Source organism: Cornus florida, unplaced genomic scaffold, assembly GCF_030987335.1.
Source record: "Cornus florida cultivar Cherokee Brave unplaced genomic scaffold, ASM3098733v1 CherokeeBrave_3.0.0_Hap2_Chr05, whole genome shotgun sequence".
Classification (NCBI taxonomy): domain Eukaryota; kingdom Viridiplantae; phylum Streptophyta; class Magnoliopsida; order Cornales; family Cornaceae; genus Cornus; species Cornus florida.
The window spans coordinates 30,527,218-30,554,271 of NW_026775575.1; the positions used below are offsets into that span (position 1 = coordinate 30,527,218).

Sequence of the window (27,054 nt, forward strand, 5' to 3'; positions counted from 1 at the left end):
CATTTCCTCCGGGACAACCTCCACAGCAATTGCATCATGGCAGAGTTTATAACTTCATGCCACATAATGCGCAGGCTCCTCAGGCTATTGAGGGTATGTTTTCTATACATGGTAGAACTGCTCGTATACTATTTGACACTGGTGCATCACATTCTTTTGTGTCTAGATCTTTTGTTATCTTATCTGGTATGACGACTCAGTTATGTGACCAACCTCTTAATATTTATACCCCATTGGGAGTTGGCGCAATTTTACGAGAGTGTAGCGGTGATATCTTTATAGATATGGGCCGGCTTCGATTTCTTGCAAATTTGTTAGTGTTAGATATGCATTCGTATGATGTTATACTTGGGATGGACTGGTTATCTCAGTACCATGCTCAGGTTAACTGTTACGAAAAGTCTATTGTATTTTCTATACCAGGACAGGAGATGTATCTTCTTGTTGTACCACAACCTGATAGAGGGCCTAGCACTTATTTATTCGTTCTTGAGGAGGACTCACAGGAAGCGACTGCGGTATCTCTTGACAGCATCCCGGTAGTACAGGAATTCCAGGATGTATTCCAGGAAATTCCAGGCTTGCCACCGAGTCGAGAGATAGACTTCGTTATTGATTTAGCTCCAGGCACTACGCCTATTGCTAAGGCGCCGTACAGAATGGCACCAGTGGAGATGCGAGAGTTGAAAGATCAAATTCAACAGTTGCTCAGCCAAGGATTTATTCGCAGGAGTACTTCACCATGGGGAGCACCAGTACTGTTTGTCAAGAAGAAGGATGGATCTCTTCGTCTTTGTATTGATTACAGAGAACTGAACAAGGTCACTGTTCGCAACAAGTACCCGTTGCCCAGAATTGATGACCTGTTTGATCAGTTGAAGGGAGCTACTTACTTTTCAAAGATCGATTTGAGGTCTGGTTATCATCAGCTACGAGTCAGAGAACAAGATGTTCCAAAGACAGCATTCCTCACAAGGTACGGATCTTATGAGTTTCGTGTTATGCCTTTCGGTTTGACGAACGCTCCAGCTGTCTTTATGGACTTGATGAATAGAGTATTCAGAGAATACTAAGATCAGTTTGTCATTGTTTTCATTGATGATATTCTGGTTTACTCTAAGTCGGAGAAGGACCATACCAGACATTTACGCACAGTATTGCAGACACTTCGAGAACATCAGTTGTTTGCGAAGTTTGAGAAGTGTGAATTTTGGCAGAAAGAGGTCAAATTTCTGGGACATGTAGTGTCAGAAGAAGGGTTAGCAGTAGATCCAGCCAAGGTTGCGGCCGTTATGGAGTGGGGACAGCCTACCTCACCGACAGAGATTCGCAATTTTCTGGGATTGGCGGGGTATTATCGCAGGTTCATCCAGGGATTTTCCAAAATTACGGGTCCACTTACTCAACTGACTAAGAAGAATGTACCATTTGTATGGGATGATTCTTGTCAGGCTGCTTTTGCTGAATTGAAAAGCAAGTTAACTTCTGCACCTGTCTTAGCCACACCTCAGAGTGGAATCGAGTATTTAGTATTTACCGACGCTTTTCTGAAGGGTTTGGGTTGTGTGTTGATGCAAGAAGAGCGACCAGTTTCTTATGGGTCTAGGAAGCTTAAGCCTCATGAGCTTAATTACCCGACTCACGATCTAGAGCTCGCAGCAGTGGTTTTTGCCTTGCGTATTTGGAGGCATTATCTTTTGGGGGAGACTTTTCGATTGTTTAGCGATTATAAGAGTCTACAGTATTTATTCACACAGAGGGAACTGAATATGAGACAGCGCAGATGGTTGGAGTTCGTGAAAGACTATCATTTCTCTATTCAGTATCATCCAGGGAAAGCGAATGTTGTAGCAGACGCACTCAGCCGCCGACCCTATGTCAGCCTTTCAGCTTTGTTTACAACAGAGTGGGATGCTTTGAAGACGGTTGATGAGTTAGCAGACGCTTTTATGGCATGTGTGGTAGTAACTCCTTCTATCATTCATCAGGTCATTCAAGCGCAACTCTCAGATCAACAGTGTATTGATCGGGTTTCGGAGTTAGCCTCCGGAGATGTTCCTTTTTATTCTATAGGGACTGATGGAGGATTGAGGTACAAGGGGCGTTTAATTGTGCCTTCAGCTGACAATTTGAGAAATGTTGTGATGAGAGAGACACACACTTCTCAGTTCTCTGTACATCCAGGGGGAGACAAGATGTATCAGGACATGAAACGCCAGTTTTGGTGGGCCGGCATGAAAAGAGATATAGCTATCTTTGTCTCTAAATGTAGTACCTGTCAGATGATTAAGATTGATCATCAGAGACCGCCAGGATCGTTACAGCCACTTCCCATACCAGAGTGGAAATGGGAAAGTATTTCCATGGACTTTATAGAGGGATTACCTACTTCACAGCATAATCACAACTCTATTTGGGTCATTGTTGATAGATTGACCAAGTCCGCTCATTTTCTGCCTGTTCGGTCAAACTTTACGTCAGAACAGTATGCTAAGCTGTATATTGCAGAAATGGTGAAACTTCATGATGTACCATTGTCCATCGTATCAGATAGAGATCCGAAGTTTGTATCAGGATTTTGGAGGAGCTTCCAGCAGGCTTTGGGTACAGAACTTTATCTTAGCACTGCTTATCATCCTCAAACAGATGGACAGACTGAGCGAGTTAAATTTTAGAAGACATGTTGCGGGCATGTGTTCTTGATTTTAAGGGCAATTGGGAGGAATATTTGCCGCTTTCAGAGTTTGCTTATAACAATAGTTATCAGAAAACTATTGGTATGGCACCATTTGAGGCTTTGTACGGTAGACCGTGTAGGTCTCCTGTCTGTTGGCTTGGAGTTGGTGAGAACAGCTTTTTGGGTCCTGAATTTATTAAAGACACGTCAGAAAAGATCGCTATCATTAGGGATCGGATGCGTACAGCTCAAAGTAGACAGAAAAGTTATGCTGACCGTCGAACTCGTGCTTTGGAGTTTAAGGTTGGTGATCAGGTTTTGCTTAAGGTTTCTCCTATGAAGGGAGTAATGCGGTTTGGGTCAAAGGGTAAGTTATCACCTCGTTTTGTGGGTCCTTTTATGATTACAGATCGGATTGGGGCAGTAGCTTATCGTCTGGCTCTACCAGATAATCTTCATAGGGTACATAATGTTTTTCATGTATCTATGCTGCGAAAATTTCTACGGGAAGAAGATCGATATCAACACATTGATGTGGGTGAGATTGAGTTGCAACCCGATGCAACCTATTTGGAACAACCTTACTGTATTCTCGATCGTAGGAATCAGATACTGCGCACGAAGACTATTCCATTAGTACGTGTACAGTGGAGTCATCATAATGCTACAGAGTCTACTTGGGAACGGGAAGATATTATCCGTGCCAAGTATCCAGAACTTTTTAATACAGGTATGTAGTGAATTTCGGGGACGAAATTCTTTTATTAGGGGGGGAGAATGTAATACCCCGTAATTAATTAAAGAGTTTAGTGTATTTAAATTCAATTATGTGTGGATTCCTGTACCTATTATTGTGCATGCTTCATTGTTATATTAAGTTCATTTAATGGTGCATGTAAATTAATTGTGTATGTTAAAATAGTAAATTTATTCATTTAATTGTGCATGTATTATTATAATTAATTTTATTTGTTGATTATGTTTAATTAAGCAATATTAGTTAATTAGAATATTATATTTGTGTTATAAAGTATTATGATGATATAATATATTATTTTGTAAATAACAATAATAATAATAATAATAATATAATAATAATAATAATAATAAAAGTTTATTAATAATAATATTAGTTATAATAATAATAATAGTTATAATAATAATAATAATAGTATTAAACCAATGTCATGATGAAATTAGAGATTAGGATAGGATTGCATCAATGTTTATGGGTGGAATTAGCGCCTTATGGTTGGGAGGATGGTTAGTTGATGAAAAAATTAGATATTTGTAATATTTATATTATATATTTTGTATATAAATTAACTAGCTTACCTTAGAAGAAAAGAAAGGGAGTTAGAAGCAAAGTATAAATTCTAGAGAGCTGTTTTATAAGAGTGAAAGGAAAAGAGAGAGAGAAAGAAGCTTGGACCGGTGTAGGCGATTTTACCCGACTACGCGCAGACCGGCGGATTTATTTTAAATCCAAAAAGGCAAGTTATTATCTACTTTTCCCCTTGGAATTAATAAATTAATTGTTTAACTTATTTTTATGCATAGAGCCAAGGTTAGGAGGTTAATAAATTATTAATTTTATTTTATTAAATTAATGGAATTTTAATTATATAGGATGGTATATATTTATTTAATGTCCTATGAAATTAATAATGGCTAAAAATAATTAAATAAGACTTTAGGGATTTTTCTAGAATTTTCTAGATTTTTCCGGGCATTTTCTGCAATTTCCGGCGACCTTCCGGCGAGTTTTCCGGTCGCCGGCAATGGGGGAGATGACCGGAGTGATCCGGTGTGACGCGGCGCACCATAGGAGGGTGTACGCGCGCATCCTGGCCATTAGTAGAGCCTGATTGATCCGGTGCATCGCGGTCCATGTTACCGCGGTACACCCGGATCCATGAACGTTGGATAGAGGAGATGTAGGTGGATTGATCCTGTGTGGCGCGCATGTAGGAAAGGTGATGCAGCCAACCAACCGGAGGACGCCACGTCAGCAGGAAGCCATCAACGCGCGCGTGGCAGCGCGTGCGCGCGCGTGGGACTCTCCAGACGCGCGTGGGAGCGCGTGGCTAATGCCAGACGCGCGTGGAGGCGCGTGGGAGAGTGGGGAAGGTTGGGCTGCGCGTGGGGAGGCTCTGGGAGGCACGTGAGGGCGCGTGTGGGGTCCCTACAGCTGCTGGAAATTACCAGAATACCCCTAGGGCCTGTTTTGTAAATTCCAGAACCTGAAACTTGGATTTTTAGGTACTGAGTTAGTATTTACGGGTTTAACGGGTCACGAAATTATTATTTTAATACCCGTTACTTATTCTTATGGCCGATTAATCTTTTCTAAGCATTTATTGGCTCGTTCACAGTACAGATACTAATGTGATTTATTTAACGACATTGTTAAATATAAATAGTGTTATTATCTTATTAAATGGTATCAACCATTACTGATAAATTAAATAAGGCCATGGTTGTAGTCAGATAAATTATCCATGATATCTTATGGGATGTTTATACTGTTAATTGATATATAAACCATGATCATTATGCTGTGTGCATTTCAGGAAATAAATGGACTGTTTAATTATGTCGCATTTATATTATATGGATGTGTTGCCATATAGAACCATATGAGCTGGCTAATAAGTTTAGACTCATTTATACCTTATGCATTCGTTGCGATAGACAGATGTGTGGCTGTCGGGGTATGTGGTTTAATATTATGGGCATGTGTTGCCTAATTGACATTCTCGGTATATTTATTAATATTGTTGGCATGTGTTGCCTAATTTATATGCTCAGTATATTCATCAGTACTTTGCGAGGTGTTATCACTGCGTAGTTTGTTATAGTCTGTGTTGTCAGTACCGTGCACCATGTATAATAGCTGATTTCCCGGGTAGGGAAAGGCGACACTTAACCACCTAGTGTGAGTCTAAGTGATCACCGTCTATTCTGGTTGAGGTCATGTTATACATCGGATAGTTCCCATAGGATGTATACAGATATAGTACTCATCCGATTCATAATGATTAATTTATTTGATTCTCTGATTTGGGTCATAGTAGAGAGGACTTGCTCGTGGGGTTGACCCACCATTGTTGTTATTTCAGGATACGGTCAGTATCCGTTTCAAGGCTGAGGTTAGCAGTGTGGGACCATCATCCGAACTCATCTACTCTTACGATCCAGTGCAGGGTAGAAGTTTTATGTAATACTTCAGTTTCAGTTTTTATTTACTTTTGACGTTGAACTCTCAGGGTTATATTTAGGGATCCTTGACATAAGATTTCCAAGTTGTAATGAAGTACTGTATTAAATAAAGGATGGATGGATGTTGTATTATTTAGTGTTCCTTTCTTGTCTAAATTCTTTTATTATCATCCTTTTGTATTCCATGCTTGTTTATTGCCAATTGTTTTGATATCCCTCGTTTTTCGTGTATAAGCCTGATCAACTTATGCGTGGAAAATGTGGGGGTGTTACAGTTCAAGTCTTCATAATGGTAAAGCAGGCGTGTGAATTTCTTCTCAGTGTGAAGTGTTTAAAAAATAAAATAAATAAAACAAAAAAAAAGAGGAAGTGTACCAATCTGCAGCATTCTCATCGAAACCCAAAGCTCAAATGAACAATTTTAACTGAATAACATTAAACAAGAGGTGTAAAAACTTCTCACCTTTTGAGGTTTTTCAAATCTTTATTTGAGAATTTCAAGGTTTTTTCTCACCTTCATTTAAACAACATTGCAGAAAGACCAGGTCCATAAGATTCCATTACATAGTGATCATCTTCTCTAATGGAATTCTAAGAAAGGAGACCGCAAAATTAAACCCTTCCAATATTGGCCCCCAGTGGGATAATCTCTCCTCCCTAAAAGAGCGGTTCAAGACATGGGGTAGTATGTGGTTGGTGTGAGTGTGTCCATGTGATGTATCTCTTAAGATTTTTAAGCTGGTTTCATATCAACTATCAACAGCAAAAATCTATGCAACTGCCAAATATAGTGCATAATTCATGTGAGAAACACAAATATATTAATAAGCATAGCATTTGCTATTCATTTTTCTATAAAAAAAAAAAAAAAAAAAAAAGCCTAACATCTAATTCTGAGAGAGAGCTAGATAAGAAAAGATGAAGCACACAAGCGCTAACAAACAAGGCAAAGCATGACATGCCACTAAAATTAGATCACCTCAGAAGATCAAAACCTGATGCAACCCAAGGTTTAGGGAAAATAAACCTCACTCAGAAACCTTATGTTGTAAAGTGAAATTTATAACAAGTTAGGCATGAGTCATTGAAGAATGTTGAGCTCAGACGCACCTGAGAGTGCATAAAACAGCAAGAGCATGTATAGCCACTGTAAGTGTGCATACAACAATGAGGCAATAATCTGTTTGTTATACTCCTAATCCATACGCCAAATAGTGGGCTACCAGGATAGTTATAATTCGAATGAAAAAATAGGACCTAATGGTGAAACAAATCTACCACTAATATACGAAACAGGTACAAATAGAATGAAATGACACCATAAAATAAATGATACAAGTAGCACAAAACAAACAAGGTAGTGTTTCTAATATTGAAATTTTCGTTCTTACGCCCCCAACAAAATAATTGCTTAAACACATACAGATCAAGCAATAAACTTAACCATATAGGACTCTTAGGAGTTCATATCATCCAATAGTAGCACAAAAAAATAAACAACCTTAGTTTCCAAATTACCCTACAAACTAGTGATCCTAATTTATAGTGAAAGAGATAATGCTATAATAATTCGTATTATCCATCAAGATATGGAAAAGAAAAACTGTGGTAAGTTATCTTTTTGTAACTAGTTAATTGTGGTAATTTATCATGCAAAAGGTTACATACTTGACTTACTAAACAAAGTGTAAATTCACAGCTAACAGCGTACCCATTTATGGATTCAACCTCATACCATCAGACTCTAATTTCATAACAACGTGATCTTCCAAAAGCAGCTAAATTTAAGAATTGTGAAAAAGAAGGCTTGTTTTCGTTAGGTAAGGATTCAAATTTGTAACTTAAAATACTGTTAAAGGAACAAAAAAAACTATCAGTCCGGACCTAGCACATTACTTATATAATAACAACGTACACAAAGATCAGGCATATCATCTAAAGATCCAATTGATAAGAGTGAAAAGGATGGCATCAATTAAGAAGATGATACCTTGACCACTTTGAATGCCGGATGAAGCAATCCGAGTTCATCTTCAACTTCAAGTGGACTCTGTCTCATTACGCATTCTCTTGGCCCTTTTACTAGCTAGAGACTGGTGAGTGAAACCACACATTTGAAGTATCTGATTATCCCCTAAATTGAAAGCTCGGTCCATCTGTTTCAAGTATCTCGCGACTGGGTAATCACCAAACTTTCCACATGGCTGGCAACCAATGAAATGGGTCACTAACGGCCACTGTTGATCACCAAAACCTGGATGGAAATTCTCAATCATTTCTTTATGCCTCAACCAAAATACCCCAATATCCATACAAGTAATAAGAACTCTCCAAATAACCTCATCACCCCACTTTTCCCTCTGTGTAATCAGTATATAAACCATAGCAGATTCGTCATCTGCTTCAAACACTGGCCTATCCTTACGCTCACTCGTGAGTATTTTCCCCGCCTCTGTCCTAATTTTCCCTTTCGGCCCCATTCCAATGCCCACTGACAATTCCAATGCAAGAAACTCCCTGTATTCAATCAAATCCAAGTCTTCTGATCACACACCTTTTCATTCCATCCATGCATCACCAAATTGTAATCTTTATGCCTCTACCATGGAAGTGCAAACCCATACCCATAAATATCGCATTATTATCCATCCACCACAAGAATTCCACCTTAGGATGTGACAACAGCAGCTTCTGAATCAATCGCAGCTTTGCCCAAAACCCCGCCATCTCTGCATCGAGAAGAGCCATATTGTAAAAGACCTCAATCCCATGTAACCTGCAACAATCAATCTTTTTCTTTATCGATTTCAATAGATAGTGGTCACCTTTTTGCACGGTTTTGGTGGTGACCCAGTAACCATCATTGATTACACTTCACACCCTATGTAAAGCCCCAACATTGATTACACTTCACTTACTATGTAATGTACCATCATTGATATGTGAATAGACCCACATTTTACAAATTTAGTATTAAAACCTGAGTAACTTAGGAAACTTGTGATCTGCTTTGGTTGTGATGCAATAGAAATGAGCTGATAAAAGAGGTTGTATTCTTCGGGTTAAAGTTCTCATACACGTGATTTAAGCAGTAAGTAGAGACATGTATTCATATATGTTGTATAATCAACCTAGGCATACTATACTCAGTGAAAAATAAATAAATAAAACTAGGCATACTATGATAATTTAACTATTATTCAGCCTATCATTTTCCTTCCATGTTCATAGGCTGTTTTTGAGCCAGATTATTTATTGTAACAAATGTGCATGAGAAAAATTATAGTGCATATAAATAAGCAACGCAATTCATTACAGCAAATTGATACTTCCAACAAATAGATGAACTAGCATGAAATTTAGTTTATTTAACAAACCGAAGCCATAAAATCAATGGAATTACTGTCTTTCCTCTTGATTCCATTTCAATTTAACTATAAGCATGGCATGCCAAAATAACAAAAACAACGTATAAACTCGGTTATAATAAATTTTGCTTCAAATTGTTATAATGAATTCAATATTACCAGAATCTCCTTTGTGGATGGTTTCGGCACCATTGGGCTCTGCTCTTCTTCCATATAATTAAAAGCAACAGGTTCAATCAATTTACATCAATCTGGCTTGAATGAAGTATGAACAATATATATTGCTGCTCTTACTGTAGAAAGAAAAATGTATTAATCTAAAACTATAAATCAGGCAGGCCTAAAAAGAAAAGTAACCAAGAACCAATCTGAACCACCGAATTTAGCTAGTCAATCCGTTTTTGGTTACATTTTCCTGAGAAACAATCAAGGTTGACCGATACTATGTCTGGCTCTAATCATTACTAACCCAAACTATTTGCACCCCTACTCGGAACTCTAAAATATCCAATTTTATCCCCAACCCATGAAACTTGACTAACAGAGAAACCACCAAAGGCTATGCCTAGTGGTACCCACTCACCTTCCAAAATAGAAGGTTGAGGGTTCAAATCCCTATAAGGATAAAGTGGGTGTGTAAGCTTCTTGCCAGGTATTTAAAAAAATCTGACTCAAGAAGTATACCAAGCTGCAACTCCTGCTATCATCCTGGTATTCTCGTCGAATCAATGCTTCGATGAACAATTTTAACTGCATAACATTAAACAACAGGTGAAAAAATTTCTCACCTTCTGAGGTTTTTTTATTCTTTATTTGACAATTTCTCGCCTTCATTTAAACAACATAGCAAAAAGACCAGGTTCACGAGTACCCATTACATTGTTATTGTCTTTTTAATGGAATTCTAAGAAAGGAGACCGCAAAATAAAACCCTTCTACCACTGGGCCATTGGCCTAATTGGGACGAGCTCTCCTCCCCAAAGGAAATGAGCCATTGAAGCCTCCATGGAGTAGTTTGGTGGGTGTGAGTGTGTCGATTGCTTGCCTAGCAAAAGAAAAGAAAAATAAAATACATATATATGTCAAAGCCTTCCAGTACTACATTTGATATATCTAAGATTTTTAGCTGGCACTGGAAGTTCATATGAAGTCACAACAGCAAAAATATATGCAACTACCAGAAATAGCCCCTAATTCATGTGAGAAACACAAATTTATATATAAACATCACATCGGCTGTTTATTTTTTGTTAAAAACCAAACATCTAATTCTGAGAGAGAACCAGATAAGAAAGATGAAACACACAAGTGCTGACAAACAAGAGTGCATTGAATAGTGAGGCAAAAATATTGTTTGCTATAATCCTAATCCATATGCCATAAAGTGGGCTCCCAGGATAGCTATTGATGAGCGCTGAAAAGTGTGCATTTAAATCCCTTAAGCTTAGGTATTCTAGGACCTTTATCTATTTTACTTTCCCGTTTTAGACTAATTTCGTGTTATTGCCCCTTTTAGGTGTTTATCCCCAAAATAAGCTAATTCAGCCAAATAAGAGCTTAAAAGAAGATAACTCAAGCTGGATGGAAGAAATGAGCAAAGTGGAAGCAGATTGAAGCAAAGTGTGAAAATTCAGTAGGTTCGATCGATCTCAAGAATTCTTCAATCGATCGAAAGTTCATCGATCTAGACTCTCCAAGATGGATCCAAGCTCTTTTGTCCTTATCCAAAGATCCCATAAAGTTCGATCGATCCAACAATTCTCAGATCAATCGAAAAGATTCCATCTTATCCTGTTGTACCACCCTACCTACCACTTTTGTCTCATTCCCCAAAATATCTCAGATATGTCCTTATCCAACCGCCATGGGAGGATCAATCTAACCAAAGTTTGATAGATCTCAGCCATGTTCGATCGATCGCAGCACAGGTTCGATCGATCGAACCCTCTCAAATCCGAAAAAAATATATATCTCCAGCTCATTAAAAGTTGTCTCATTGTGCAATCATTGGAGGAGCCATTGTATACGAGCCTAAACCATTGGGTGTGACATTTGAGCTACCTATATAAGGAATATGAGCCACTTTTACACATATGTATAGAGATAGATAGTTTTTGATAGTCTTAGATACAATTCTTAGAGAGGAAGAAAAAGAAGAGGAGGCTATAAACATTCTTGAGAGTTTTTCCATCTTCCTCAAGAAGAAAGCACTTCTACCATGGAGATAGCCCTTGAGGGTTGAAAGACACCATTCATGAGTGGCTAGACATCTTTTTGGCGCTAGAGTTAGCCCTAAGCATGCTTTCTTTGCCTTGATTTATGTATTTTTGAGGGGATTTGTGTTGTAATACATGTTTTGACATATTTATATACATAGATCTTATTTATTCAATGATTTATGTGGTTTAATTCTTCCAATTGATCATTTCATTCTATCCATATATCTATGTATTCTAGAATAGATGTTCATGTGTTTATCTCTATCTCTTGTGTTGTTTATGCATGTCTATGTGTGTTGATGCTATAGATCTAAAGATTGTCAAGACATAGTGCTTAATAGAATGCTCTTGTGGTTTATTTGATAGTTCATACTCATTTCTTGATGGATTGTGCCTCTCCCTTAGTCTAATTAGTTTATTTTCCATGTCATTAGCTTAGATGTAGTGTAGCTACCTTAGTTGTTAAATGGGAGGACAATTTTGATGTTCCATACTTATGAATGCAAGTAGTATATTTCTCCAATTATGTGATGTGTTTGGATTGTGAGTTTAAAGAAGAATTAATGACTCAGTTTGATGTATTGTGCTATTCATTATGTTGTTTAGACAATATATACTTAATTGGTCATCTATGCTTGTTAAAACAACCACACACACTCACTATTGTTGCAACATATGTTTTCCCCCTCATTAACTGTGAATTGGGTGTATAGAAAGGTAATGCTTAGTGGTGATCTCTAAATCCCAAGACCTCTCTCTCTTGTTTTCTCCATCCTTTAATTACTCGTTTTGTATTGATCTTGTTTAATCTTAATTGTAGTTTAATCAACCAAACAACCTATCTTTGATCACTCGACCTACTAACCCTAAGCATTGTTCCATTACTAGTAGCCCTTCAATCCCTTGGGACGATCCCTACTCACCCTTACTATATTTTTAGTTAATGGTAGTAGTGGCATTTATAAATGTAAAACTTGGCTACATTGCACATTCACTATCTTTTGCACATTTTTAGACGTTGGTGTGACGACACACCAAGTTTTTGGCGCTGTTGCCGGGGATTAACAGTTTTGTTAGAATTAGACTAGATAATAGTGTTCATTTGATTGCTTCTACTTTTATTTTATTTTCCATTGTATATTCTTTTCTCATTCTTGATATTATTTGTTCAATTAGGTACCTGATTACAAGGAAGGCAAACATTAGATCTTAAAGCAATCATTGGAGCTTAAAGTTAACATTGGAATTTGAAGTTGCTTAAGGACCTTTGTGAGCATTTCTTGAAAATCTCGTAGTTTAATTGTTTCACTTCTTTGTATGCTTGTGATATCCCTTCTTGAGGCTAAATTCATTGCTTTAATTTTTGTCTAAGCATCGGCCCGTGTGGAGGCTATTATTTGTTGCATTTGGATTTTGAATGTGGATGGAGCCATTATTTGATCCAAGTTTAGGGGAAAATTACTTCCCCTTACCTTATGTCCCTCCACCATATTTTAATCCTTATGAGATTGAGTTCAATTCATTTCATGCACCATCTTATTATCGGTTTGATCACTTTTTTAATCCTCCTTATAACTATTGCCCTCTACCACCATTTTATGAAGAACCACCTCCATCACCTTACTCACCCGGATTTGAAGAAAAAGTGTTAGCTTTACTTGATGTGCATATTTCACAAACTCCACTTATTAATTCTCATTCTCAAATGTTAGCCAAGTTAGAAGCTCCAGTTGAGCAAATTGCAAGTACTCTTTCTCGTCAAGAGGAGGAGGAAGAGGCAAATGAAAAAATGGCAAGAACTTCAATGTATATAGATGAGGATGATGAGAGTGAAGAGGAGGATGAGACAAGTGAGCTAATGTTTAGCACTCTATCTTGTGTAGAGGAGGAAATAGCAAATGAGTTAGTGGCTAATCCAATAGAGCATAATATGATTAATAAGGACTTTCCTTGTTTTGATTATGATTTTATCTCCACCATTGCTACTTTAGAGAGTGAGGAGATGTTGACCATTATAGAGGTAGGAGAGGAGGAAGAGGAACTTGTTGAAGAGGGCCTTCCTGCTATTATCTCCAATGACCCTCTTGAGACATGCCTTACTGAAATGTATAAAAATCGTGGTTTTGACCTTGAAAGCTCCAAAAATGAAGTGAACTCTCTAATGGACTCCTTAGCTAACTTGGAAGGTGATGAGATGGTTATTTTTTAAGAAAAGAAGAGAGATGAAGAGAAGGTGTTTCTTGATATTTCAAATGAGTCTTTGAAAGACAATGCCTCACCAATTATCAAAGTGAATGATCGTTTGAATGTGTTTCAAGAACACAATATAGAGGCAAGACCAACCATGATTGATTTTGTTTTCAAGACCGTGGATGAAAGGAACAATATCATCTCTTTCATTTCTTTTCAAGTCATTCGTTTAGAGGATGATTTCATTGTTATAAGTGGGACATTAAATGAGAAATGTGAAAAGAGGATCAATAAGGATGTCTCATATACCGTTTTTGATTCGTTCGACTAGTGAATCAAACCAATGTCTTGCTAGAGACGTTAAACACTAGTATTCGTAAAGTTTCAAAACTCTATTTCTCCCTCATTTCTTTTTATTTTTCGTTCTTGTGTACATTCTTCCATCCATTTTTCAATCTTTATTCTTGTCACCATCATTGGGGCCTAGCATATGATTTTCTGCACTTTCAGCTCAAAATTAGGCATTTGGTGCCAGTTTGATCGATCACAAGTGTCCCTTCAATCGATCGAACCACCCTGCAGTCAATTCTCTGCAGAAATCAGCTCTCTGTGTATCGTGCGAACTTTCTTCCATATCGATCCAATTATTTCTCGATCGATCCAGTTATCCCTGCGATCGATCTTAGTTCTACACTTATAAAAAATTTTGAAACTTTGAAAAATCACCTCTCTGTGCATTGTTCGAACTTATCTGCAGGTTTTCACCTATTAGATCGATCGAAGCTCCCTTCAGATCGATCTCTTTTCGATCGATCCAAATACATTTCGATCGATCTAGATACCCCTGTGATCGATCTCACTTTTATACTTAGAAAAATTTTCAAAGCTCTGCAAATTTCATGCCCTTTGTCCCATCGTGCGAGCATTGAGATCGATCATGGTGTGATCGATCCAAGTCAAGATCGATCACAGCTTTGCCCCTTTGACTTTTTGACTTTTTCCTTTTTCTATTTCTATTTTTATTTTTATTTTATTTTTCATTTTCTTTTACTTTTGTTGCTTTTTTTTATTTTATTTAGTTACTTTTCTCTTTTGAAAAAAAAAAATTTTTTAAATTAATAATAAAAAAAAAAAATGATTTTTCAAAGTGGCATCCCTTCTTACTAGAGACGTTAAACTTAGCAATCATTGTGCATATTTTTCTTGTATTTTGTTTCATTGTACATACTTTTATAAAAAAAATGCATTTTTTTATTTCGTTGCATTTTCATTTATTGCATCTTTATTTCTTTGCATTTTATTGTGTGTGTGTACATACTTGTTATGTCATAAAAAAAAAAGTAAGTTTTTGTTTTCATTTTTCATTATTTTGTTCTTGCATCCTTTCTTATTTTGTTCTTGCATCCTTTCTTACTTTTTATTTTTCATTTCTTACATTGTACATATTCTTTCATTACATTTTGCCTTCTTTATTTTTCTTTTTGCATTTTGTTCATACATTTTATTCTTTATTTTTCTTGCATTTTGTATATACTTGCTTTCATAAAAAGAAAAATATAAAAACTTTTCACTGTTGTGCCCTTATGTGTAGTTTTGCTACTTTCGTGCTTTAACTAGGGCTTGATCTTATATCTCTCTTTTATCTTGTGCTATATTGCCTTAAGAATGCTTGATTTACTTATCTTATCCCATTTGATATTTGATATGAGTTTGCTAGTGTGGTTATTCAAATAGGTTGTTGATTCTAAGTTTGGGGAGACCTTTTTCATATTGGATCATTGCCGGGCTTCATGTTTTCGCCACTACAATATACTCTTTCCATCTTTTCCATTGTTCTCATTACACATTGAGGACAATGTGCGGTTTAAGTTTGGGGGGTAAGGTGACTTTGTTGCATTTTACTTAAATTTGAGACTTAATTGTATGATTGAGATGTGAAATCCATGTTAGCGATGATTTTGATCTTTTGAGGACTATATTGCTTAAAATTTAAAATTTGCTAGACTTGAGAGTCCAATACTCCTTGTATGCCTTGTGGATGCCATTTAGGAGTAAATTTTTCAAAAGATTGATATCTTGCTTGTCCTTGTGATCCACATCATCTTGATTTTGTGATTATTTTGAGATTCACTCTAGGATTCTACACTAGTACAGGCACACACTAGCATTCATTTGTGGGGTACATGCTTTGTTAATTATTGAATTGGTTATATCCCAATTGGGCTAGTAGTGCATTGAAAACTTTCATTCTTGATAAAGGTGGATAACAAACCCTTTTCATTGAGTAGCCGGGATTCTAGCCTCATCAAGCACTGAATTTCTCGCGCCGAAAGGTGGAGGGCCCAAACTCTAGGTTAATAATTGAACTTAAAAAATATATATATATAAAAAAGGTGAGGACTTCTCCCAAAAGGTGAGAAATAGGAAATGATTAGATGAAGGTTGTTTTAATTTGTAACCTAGTTGATTTGAGCTTGTAAGTCCTTAGGGGTGTTTGAACATCTAATGCCCTAAAGCCGTCCTGTTTGAGAGTCATTGACCTAACGCTCGACCTCATGGATCGCTAGAAAGCTTAATAGATCAACACATTGCACCATGCTTCCATCTTTGATCCTTAGGATTAAAAATAAAATTAAAATTAAAAAAAAAAAAATCAAGTGAAAAAAATAAGTGCACCTAGAACAATAAAGCTTTAATAAAAGGTCCACTCTTTGTCTTGATGATCAGTACTAGATTTGTGTACTAGTTTGATGGTAAGGATGTGATCATTTTTTTAGTTGGCTTAGATAGCAACGCACTTGATGCCGGTCCACTCAAAAAGGATTCTAGTGTTGTTTTGATTTGCATGATCATTTTCTTGATGTGTGGAGGACCATACTTGCTTGTTTGATACTAAAATTTTGGGAGACTACTTGGAAATAGTTGAAAAATTGTATACTTGAGGTAGTTTTCTCCCAATACTTGTTTGCAATATTGGTGCCTCTTTAGTGAGAAAGAGCTTAATGTTTGTGGGTACCATTTTTGGAAACCCTCACAAGACTTCACTCGTCCACTAGGGGTAACTTAGGGGTTTAAAAGGCTTGTTGCATGTGCTAAATGCAATCGTGTTCCCTACGAAAGTGGCGTTATCCATTTATTACTTTCTAGATTCATAATTGTATAGTTGTTCATTTCATTCCTTTACTTTGTAGTTCATTGTTAAGGACTAGCAATATTTAAGTTTGGAGGTGTGATGAGCGCTGAAAAGTGTGCATTTAAACCCCTTAAACTTAGGTATTCTAGGACCTTTATCTATCTTACTTTCCCGTTTAAAACTAATTTCGTGTTATTGCCCTTTTTAGGTGTTTATCCCCAAAATAAGCTAATTCAGCCAAATAAGAGCTTAAAAGAAGCTAACTCAAGCTGGATGGAAGAAAGGAGCAAAGTGGAAGCAGATTGAAATAAAGTGTGGAAATTCAGCAGATTCGATCAATCGAAAGTTCATCGATCTAAACTCTCCAAGATGGATCCAATATCTTTTGTCCTTATCCAAAAATCCCACAAAGTTCGATTGATCCAACAATTCTCAGATCGATCGAAAAGATTCCATCTTATCCTGTTGTACCACCCTACCTACCACTTTTGTCTCATTCCCCAAAATATCTCAGATCTGTCCTTATCTAAAAAGGCGCCGCCATGGGAGGATCGATCCAACCAAAGTTTGATAGATCTCAGCCATGTTCGATCGATTACAGCACAGGTTCGATCGATCACCTCTCAGATCCAAAAAAAAAATATATCTCCAGTTCATTAAAAGTTGTCTCATTGTGCAATCATTGGAGAAGCCATTGTGTACGAGCCTAGAACATTGGGTGTGACATTTGAGCTACCTATATAAGGAATATGAGCCACTTTTACATATACGCATAGAGATAGATAGTTTTTTATAGTCTTAGATACAATTCTTAGTGAGGAAGAAAAAGAAGAGGCTATAGACATTCTTGAGAGTTTTTCCATCTTCCTCAAGAATAAAGCACTTCTACCATGGAAATAGCCCTTGAGGGTTGGAGGACACCATTCATGAGTGGCTAGACATCTTCTTGGCGCTAGAGTTAGCCCTAAGCATGCTTTCTTTACCTTGATTTATGTACTTTTAAGGGGATTTGTGTTGTAATACATGTTTTGACATATTTATATACATAGATCTTGTTTATTCAATGATTTGTGTGGTTTAATTCTTCCAATTGATCATTTCATTCTATCCATATGTCTATGCTATAATAGATGTTCATGTGTTTATCTCTATCTCTTGTGTTGTTGATGCATGTTTATGTGTGTTGATACTATAGATCTAGAGATTGTCAAGACACAGTGCTTAATAGAATGCTCTTGTGATTTATTTGATAGTTCATACTCATTTCTTGATAGATTGTGCCTCTCCCTTAGTTTAATTAGTTTAATTTCCATGTCATTAGCTTAGATGTAGTGTAACTACCTTAGTTGTTAAATGGGAGGATAATCTATGCTTGTTGTTTGATATTCCATACTTATGAATGCAAGTAGTTTATTTCTCTAATTATGTGATGTGTTTGGATTGTGAGCTTAAAGAATGATTAATGACTCAGTTTGATGTATTGTGCTATTCATTGTGTTGTTTAGACAATATATACTTAATTGATCATCCATACTTGTTAAAACAACCACACACACTCGCTATTGTTGTAACATATGTTTTCCCCCTCATTAATTGTGAATTGAGTGTATAGAAAAGTGATGCTTAATGGTGATCTCTAAATCCCAAGACCTCTCTCTCTTGTTTTCTTCATCCTTTAATTACTCTTTTTGTATTGATCTTGTTTAATCTTAATTGTAGTTTAATCAACCAAACAACCTATCTTTGATCGCTCGACCTACTAACCCTAAGCATTGTTCCATTACTAGTAGCCCTTCAATCCCTTGGGACAATCCCTACTCACCCTTGCTATATTTTTAGTTAGTAGTAGTAGTAACATTTATAAATGTAAAACTTAGTTACATTACACATTCATTATTTTTTTGCACGTCTTTAGACGTTAGTGTGACGACACACCAGCTATAACCCAAAAAGAAGAAATAGAACCTAATGGTGAGACAAATGTACTCATGTTGGTCCTGACACTTGTCTGCTACAACTAGATGAATTGACACCACAAAATAGATGAAATAGGTAGCACAAAACAAACAAGGTAGTGTTTCTAGCGTGAAATTTTAAATTGTTACCTATAAAATTTTGAATAATGTCATAAATGCTCCCACAACTTTTATCTTTTTCCCCATTGCTTTTTTCCTTCTCTCACTCACGCCCATGCACATGAACAGTAGCCAAGAATTCCATTATCTCTACTCTCTATCTTGACTATCCCTTCCCTCATCTTCCACTGCTTTCTCTATGAATAACTAAAGAAATAATTTTCTTTCTATTCATTTTATTGGCAATCTATCTCTTCATGGAAGAAGTGTAAGTCCTAAGACAATAAGAAAAGTCATAGTTAATTTATGATTGAAATGAAAAATGACAGAGTATATCTATTAGTTTATTTGCTTGTGACCTTGTCATTGGTCTTACTAGTTAGACTGTCAAAGAGATTGAGAAATACAAATTTAGTGATGTTGGTCATTTTTCCTTAAAATAACTCAGAAACTTTCACTTTGAGAGGTAGAGAAAATACCATTGAGTTACTACCTTTGATGGTATATTTTGCAGCGTTGCAACATTTATTAAACATAAAACTAGTTATGGACAATTGTGAATGTATTTTATCAAAATATTATCAATCTATAACTAAGTTTAATATTTTAGTTGATTTTTTATTTTTTCTTACCTTATTATTGTTTAAAGTCACCCCCACTGAAACAAATTTCTGGTTCCGTCACTGCATATATGGATTCAAACTCATACCATCAGACTGTAATTTTATAACAAAGTGATCTTCCAAAAGCAGGTAAATTTAAGAATTGTCAAAAAGAAAAAGGCCTTGCTTTCCCTAGGAAAGGATTAAAATTTATAACTTAAAACGCTGTTAAGGAACAAAAAAAAAAAAATTACTATATCCGGACCTAGGACATTTCTTACAAAATAACAACATACACAAAGATCAGGCGTATCATCTTAAGATCCAATAGCATAAGAGCAAACAGGGCAGCCCCAAACTAAGTATATGATACCTTGACCGATTTGAAAGCCGGATGAAGCAATCCAAGTTCATCTTTAACTTCAAGTGGACTGCTTGTCTCATTGCGAATTCTCTTCACCCTTCTGCTAGCTAGAGACTTGTGAGTGAAACCATACATTTGAAGTATCTGATTATCAGCAAAATTGAAAGCTCAGTCCATCTGTTTCAAGCATCTCTCAACTGGGCAATCACCAAACTTTCCACATGGCCAGAACCCAACAAAATGGGTCACTGGTGGCCACCGATGATCACCCGAACACAGATGGAAATTCTCAATCATTTCCTCATACCTATCAACCAAAATCCCCCAATAACCATGCAAGTAATAAGAACTCTCCAAAAAAACCTTATCACCCCACTTTTCCCTCTGGCTAACCAGTATATAAAACAGTATACAAAACAATAAAACATAGTAGACTGGTCATCTGCTTCAAACACTGGCCTATCCTTAAGCTCACTTGCGAGTATCTTCCCCGCCTCCATCCTAATTTTCCCTTTGGGCCCCATCGTTACCCAAAAATCAAGAACGTCCAATGCCCACTGCAATTCCTAAGCAAGAAACTCCCTGTATTCAATCCAATCCAATTCTTTTGATCATACAATGTTTCATTCCATCCATGCATCACCAAATTGTAATCTTTATATCTCTCCCATGGAAGCTCAAACTCCATATCCATAAACATCGCATCACTATCCATCCACCACGATAATTCCACCTCAAGACATCTTCGCAACGAGCAGAGCCATATTGTAAAAGACACGTCAATCCCATGTAACCTGCAATAATCAATATAGTTCTTTATCGATTTTAATAGATTGTGATCACCAACTGGGTTTTCACATGGTTTTCTTGACAACGCAGCAACTAACATTGATTACACTTCACTCCCTATGTAATGTCCCAACATTCATTACACTTCACTCACTATGTAATGTATCAATATCGACAGGTGAATATACCAACCATTAACAAATCTAGAATTAAAACCTGAGTAATTTGGAATTAAAACTGAGTAAACTTGTAATCAGATTTGGTTGTGATGCAGTAGAAAAGAGCTGATAAAAGTGGTTGTATTCTTCGGGTTAAAGTTTTCATACACGTGATTTAAGCAGTAAGCAGAGACATGTATTCATATATGTCGTATAATCTACATAGGCATACTATATTCGGGAAAAAAAAAAAAAACCCTAGGCATACTATGACAATTCAAATGTATTCAACCTAGCATTTTCCTTCCATGTTCGTAGTCTGTTTTGAGCCACATTATTTACTGTAACAAATCTGCATGAGAAAAATTATTGTGCATATAAATAAGCAACCCAATTCATTACAACAGATTGATTCCAACAAATAGATGAACTGGCAGGAAACCTAGTATATTTAACAAACCAAAGCCACAAAAACAATGGAATGACTGTCTTTCCTCTTGATTCCATCTCAATTTAAATACAAGCATGGCATGCCAAAATAACAAAAACAACGTATAAATTAGGCTATAATGAGTTTTGCTTCAAACTGTTATAATGAAGTCAATATTAACAGAATCTCCTTTGTGAATGGTTTCGGCACCATGCCACCATTGGGCTCCACTCTTCTTCGGTATAATCAAACGCAAAGGACTCAATCAATTTACATCAACCTGGTTTGAATGAAGTATGAACAATATATATATATTGCTGCTCTTACTGTAGGAAGAAAAATGTATTAATCTAAAACTATAAATCAGGCAGACCTAAAAAGAAAAGTAACCAAAAACCAATCTGAGCCACCAAACCTAGCTAGTCATCTGTTTTTGGTTCCATTTTTCCTGGAAAACAATCAAGGTTGATTGATTCTATGTCCGAGGCAAATGGCTCAATCAATTTACATCAACCTGGCTTGAATGAAGTATGAACAATATATATATTGATGCTCTTACTGTAGGAAGAAAAATGTATTAATCTAAAACTAGAAATCAGGCAGACCTAAAAAGAAAAGTAACCAAAAACCAATCTGAGCCACCGAACTTAGCTAGTCATCTGTTTTTGGTTCCATTTTTCCTGGAAAACAATCAAGGTTGATTGATTCTATGTCTGGTTCTAATCACTAGTAACCCGACCTATGTGCACCCCTACTTGAAACTCTAAAATATCCAATTTCAACCCAAAACTATGCAACTTAACTAACAGAGGAACCACCAATGGCAATAGCCTAGTGTTACCTCCTCACCTTTCAAAGTAGAAGGTTGAGGGTTCAAGTTCCCATAGGGATAAATTGGGTGCGTGAGTTTCTTGGCAAGGTATTAAAAAATTAAAAATAAAAAGTAAGAAAAAAAAAACTCTGACAGAAGAAGTATAACAAGCTGCAGCTCCTGCTGTCATCCTGGAATTCTCATCGAATCAACGCTCAGATGAACTATTTTAACTAGATAACACTAACACTAATCAATGCTCAAATGAACTACTTTATTTGACAATTTCTTGTTTTCATTTAAACAACATTGCAAAAAGACCAGGTTCACGAGTAACCATTACATAGTGATTGTCTTTTTAATGGAATTCTAAGGAAGGAGACCGCAAAATCAAAACCCTTCTAGGGCCATTTGCCTAAGTGGGACGAACTCTCCTCCCCTGAGGAGTAGTGGTTCAAGCCCCCCATGGGGTAGTTTGGTGGGTGTGAGTGTGTCCATGTGTTGCTTGCCTAGCAAAAGAAAGAAAAATAAAATATATATACATACATACATATATATATATATATATATATATATCAAAGCCTTCCAGTAGTACATTTGATATATCTAAGATTTTTAAGCTGGTACTGGAAACGCATATCAAGTCGCAACAGCAAAAATCTACAAAACTACCAGAAATAGGCCATAATTCATGTGAGAAACACAAATTTATTAATAAAAATCACATCTGCTGTTAATTTTGTTAAAAACCGAACATCTAATCCTGAGAGACAGCTAGATAAGAAAGATGAAGCACACAAGAGCTGACAAGCAAGATTGCATACAACAGTGAGGCAATAATCTGTTTGTTATACTCCTAATCCATATGCCATAAAGTGGGCTCCCAGCATAGCTATAACCCGAAATGAAGAAATAGAACCTAATGGCGAAACAAATGTACTAATGTTGGTCCTTACACTTGTCTGCTACAAATAGATGAATTGACACCACAAAATAGACGAAATAGGTAGCACAAAACAAACAAGGTAGTGTTTCTAACATTGAAATTTTAAGTTGTTACCCAAAAGAATAAATAACTGAGAGAGAGAGAAGGAGAGGGAGAGAGAGAGAGAGAGAGAGAAATTAAAGGAAAAAGGGCCGCAAAATAATTGCTTCTAACACTTACCATATACTTAACCATATACGGCTTAGGAGCTCGTATCATCCAATAGTACCACAAAAAGGTAAACAACCTCAGTTTCCAAATTACCCTACAAACTGGTGATCCTAATTTATAGTGAAAGAGATAATTTTATGATAATTAGGAGGGAATGGGGAACTTTGGGGTTTAAATTTTGATTCTCATTATCTATCCAGAAAAGGAAATGAATAATTGTGGTAATCTATCATGCAAAAGGTTACATACTTGACTTATTAACTAAACAAAGTGTACCTTCACAGCTAATAGTGTAATCATATATGTAGGAACGGACCCAAGTGACGACCACCCCCCACTGGATTTTTAAAAAATCTATTTTTACACTTACCAAAACAAAAAAATTAATAATAAAAACAAAACAAATTCCTATTTTAACCTATAAAAATTTTGAATAATTTCATAAATGCCCCCATAACTTTTATCTTTTGCCCCATTGATTTTTTTCTTCTCTCACTCACACCCATGAACATAAACAGTAGCCAAGAATTCCATTATCTCTAGTCTATATCTCGACAATCCCTTCCCCCCCCCCCCATCATCCACGGCTCTCTCTTTGAATAACTAAATAAATAATTTTCTTTCTATTCATGTATCTTTTCATGGAAGAGGTGTAAGTCCTAAGACAATACTTATCAAAAAAAAAAAAAAAAGGTCCTAAGAGAAAAAGAAGTCATAATTAATTTATGATTGAAACAAAAAATGACAGAGTACATCGATTAGTTTATTTGCTTGTGACCTTGCCATCGATCTTACTAGTTAGGACTGTCACAGAGATTGAGAAATACAAATTTAGTGGTATTGGTTTTTTTTTCCCTGAAAATAACTCAAAACCTTTAGCTTTCAGATGTAGAGAAAATACAACTAAGTTACTACGCTTGGTGGTATATTTGGCAGTGTTGCAACATTTGCAAAACATAAAACTAGTTATGGACAATTGCGAATGTATTTTATGAAAATATAATCAATCTATAATTATTAAGTTTAATATTACATTCGTTGATTTTATTTTTTTAACTTATTATTGTTTAAAGTTGCCCCCACTGAAACAAATTTCTGGTTCCAGTCACTGCATATATTGATTCAAACTCATACCATCAGACTGTAATTGTATAACAAAGTAATCTTCCAAAAAGGCAAATTTAAGAATTGTGAAAAAAGAAAAAGGGTTTGTTTTACCTGGGAAAGGATTCAAATTTATAACTTAAAATACTGTTAAAAAACAAAAGAACACTATCTACGGACCTAGCACATTACTTACATAATAACAACATACACAAAGATAAGGCGTATCATCATAAGATACAATAGCATATGAGCGAACAGGGCAGCCCCAACTAAGAAATTGATACCTTGACTGCTTTGAGTGTGGGATGAAGCAATCCAAGATTATCTTTAACTTCAAGTGGACTGCTTGTCTCATTTCGAATACGCTTCACCCTTCTGCTAGCTAGAGACTTGTGAGTGAAACCATACATTTGAAGTATCTGATTATCCGCAAAATTGAAAGCTCGGTCCATCTGTTTCAAGCATCTCTCAACTGGGTAATCACCAAACTTTCCACATGGCTTGCAACCGACGAAATGGGTCACTAGTGGCCACCGATGATCACCCAAACCCGGATGAAAATTCTCAATCATTTCCTCATACCTATCAACCAAAATCACCCAATAACCATGCAAGTAATAAGAACTCTCCAAATAAACCTTATCACCCCACTTTTCCCTCTGGGTAGCCAGTATATAAACCATAGCAGACTGGTCATCTGCTTCAAACACTGGCCTATCCTTAAGCTCACTTGCGAGTTTCTTCCCCGCCTCCATCCTAATTTTCCCTTTCGGCCCCATTGGCGCCCAAGCATCAAGAATGTCCAATGCCCATTGACAATTTCTAAGCAAGAAACTCCCTGTATTCAACCCAATCCAATTCTTCTGATCATACACCATTTCATTCCATCCATGCATCACCAAATTGTGATCCTTATATCTTTCCCATGGAAGCTCAAACCCCATATCCGTAAACATTGCGTCGCTATCCATCCACCACAAGAATTCCACCTCAGGATGTGACAATAGCAGCTTCCGAATCAATGGCAGCTTCGCCCAAAACCCCGACATCTCCGCATCGAGCAGAGCCATATTGTAGAAGACCTCAATCCCATGTAACCTGCAATAATCAATCTTGTTCTTTATCGATTTCAACAGGTAGTGATCACCAACAGGATTTTCACAAGGTTTTGGTGATGAACCAGTAACCAGAAGAACCCTAGGGTTATTGGGTCCGATGAAATTGGGGGAATTAGGGTTTTTCCTAAGCCATTTTGCTCTCTGCTCGTCCCAATTTGAAATCTCCTGCCCGAGACTGTACGGCTTGTTCGAATAACGCTTGTCGTCCTCTTCTTCTTCGTCGACTAACAATTTGTTTATATCAAATTCGTTGTAATTGTTGCTTTCGGTGGATGTTGAAGTCGTTGTTTGGACCTCTTCGAGGACTCGGTGAGGCTCGGCACGCTTGCGAGAGTAGAAACGGCTTCGTATCTCGTTGAAGTCCTGCTCCGGCGTTCCGAACTTGCCGGCGCCGATGGTGCCACGTATGACAACGAGAGTCAAGACCAGACAAAGGAGGGTTACCTTACAATGCCGGAAAAATCTCTGGATTTTTCGACCCTTTCGAGCTCCCAAACATCTCTCAATCATTTCTATATATATATATACTTACGTGAGTATGTATATATGAGCTGGTTTTCTTCTGTAAGATATGGATTGAATGATGAATTCAGAGGGTCGTCTTCATCTTCATGTGATGATTGAAAGCTCAACCGAGTTAGAGTTTGAAATCATGAAATTGTGGGAGGGTGGATGTCGGAAATTTCTGGAACGAGCCCTAGGGAGTGAAAACGCGTTATTTGGCGCCAGCCAAACACCAGCTTAATGGAGTGGGAGAGATGATTCGGACATGATTTAGCGAAATTAGCGTACGCTGTTTGAAGATCATACTATTAGATCTAGTGGAATCGGGCCTTGAGTTCTTGACTAGTCAACTTGTCAAGACGATCCAGCCCAAACATATTGGGCCTGGTTGTTCACAGATTGCGAGTTGTTATTGGCTGGTTTCACAGTTCAGATCATATTGTCCACAAAGACCTTTTTTTTTCGTTTTTTTTTTTTCTTTTTTTTTTTTTTTTTTAACATCTTCTTTTCAAAGTTTCACACGCTATGAATTGTTGTTACTCGAAATTTGAGTTATCCTAACATCTCAGTATATTGATGAGCCGTCAGAATTAGAAAAGTATAGAAATATGTGAAAGTAGTAAACATCCAGATCTCTCTGCCTACTATCATCAGTGAAAGATTCCTCAAATTTTCTGGATCAACATGTGTTTCGACACTCTCCCTTAACATTAAGTTCATGGTAATCCGGTGATGAAAAACTATTCCCCTAGCTCATTGTTTTTTTTTTTTTCGGTAAATGCCAATACTAAACATTCATAATCTCTTTTTTAGTAATCAACGTTCAAAATTTTTCCTTTCGACGAGTGAAAAAAGATAAAATCATAATTATTTTATTGTCCTCCTCATCATCTATTTCTTTCAATTACCCTATACATTTTTATTTTAATCCAAACGTTTAGAAAAATTCAAAATTTGTATCTTTTATTTTTTCTATTTATTAAAACGTCATGCTAAAGTAATAAGAAACAAATGTTCCATTGATCGATAGTCAATGTAGCGGAGAGGGCGCACCCTTAATAACATTAGTCTTTTTAAATTGAGGCGGATTTCACTTTTAAGCTCTTCGAATATTCTCTTTGCGGGTACGTT

At 36.5% G+C, this 27,054-nt stretch overlaps 1 protein-coding gene and 2 pseudogenes across 2 annotated transcripts; all 3 read right to left on the reverse strand.

Moving 5' to 3' along the window:
• Positions 1-7,711: 7,711 nt before the first annotated feature.
• LOC132310094 (xyloglucan 6-xylosyltransferase 2-like) lies at positions 7,712-8,763 on the reverse strand (annotated as a pseudogene).
• Positions 8,764-18,815: 10,052 nt separating this feature from the next.
• LOC132309116 (xyloglucan 6-xylosyltransferase 2-like) lies at positions 18,816-20,739 on the reverse strand (annotated as a pseudogene).
• Positions 20,740-20,971: 232 nt separating this feature from the next.
• Positions 20,972-26,258, reverse strand: LOC132306231 (xyloglucan 6-xylosyltransferase 2-like). 2 transcript variants are annotated; one of them, XM_059803554.1, is made up of 2 exons: positions 24,586-26,258; positions 20,972-21,149 (listed from the first exon to the last, which is right to left on the reverse strand). In XM_059803554.1, the coding sequence occupies exons 1-2, from the start codon at positions 25,927-25,929 to the stop codon at positions 21,132-21,134; spliced, it is 1,362 nt and encodes a 453-aa protein (XP_059659537.1). In that variant the 5' UTR covers positions 25,930-26,258; the 3' UTR covers positions 20,972-21,131. The 2 variants fall into 2 exon arrangements, with proteins under 2 accessions (XP_059659537.1, XP_059659538.1); XM_059803555.1 differs by lacking the exon at positions 20,972-21,149 and adding an exon at positions 21,272-21,507 and having other exon boundaries at positions 24,586-26,257.
• Between the last annotated feature and the right edge of the window lie 796 nt (positions 26,259-27,054).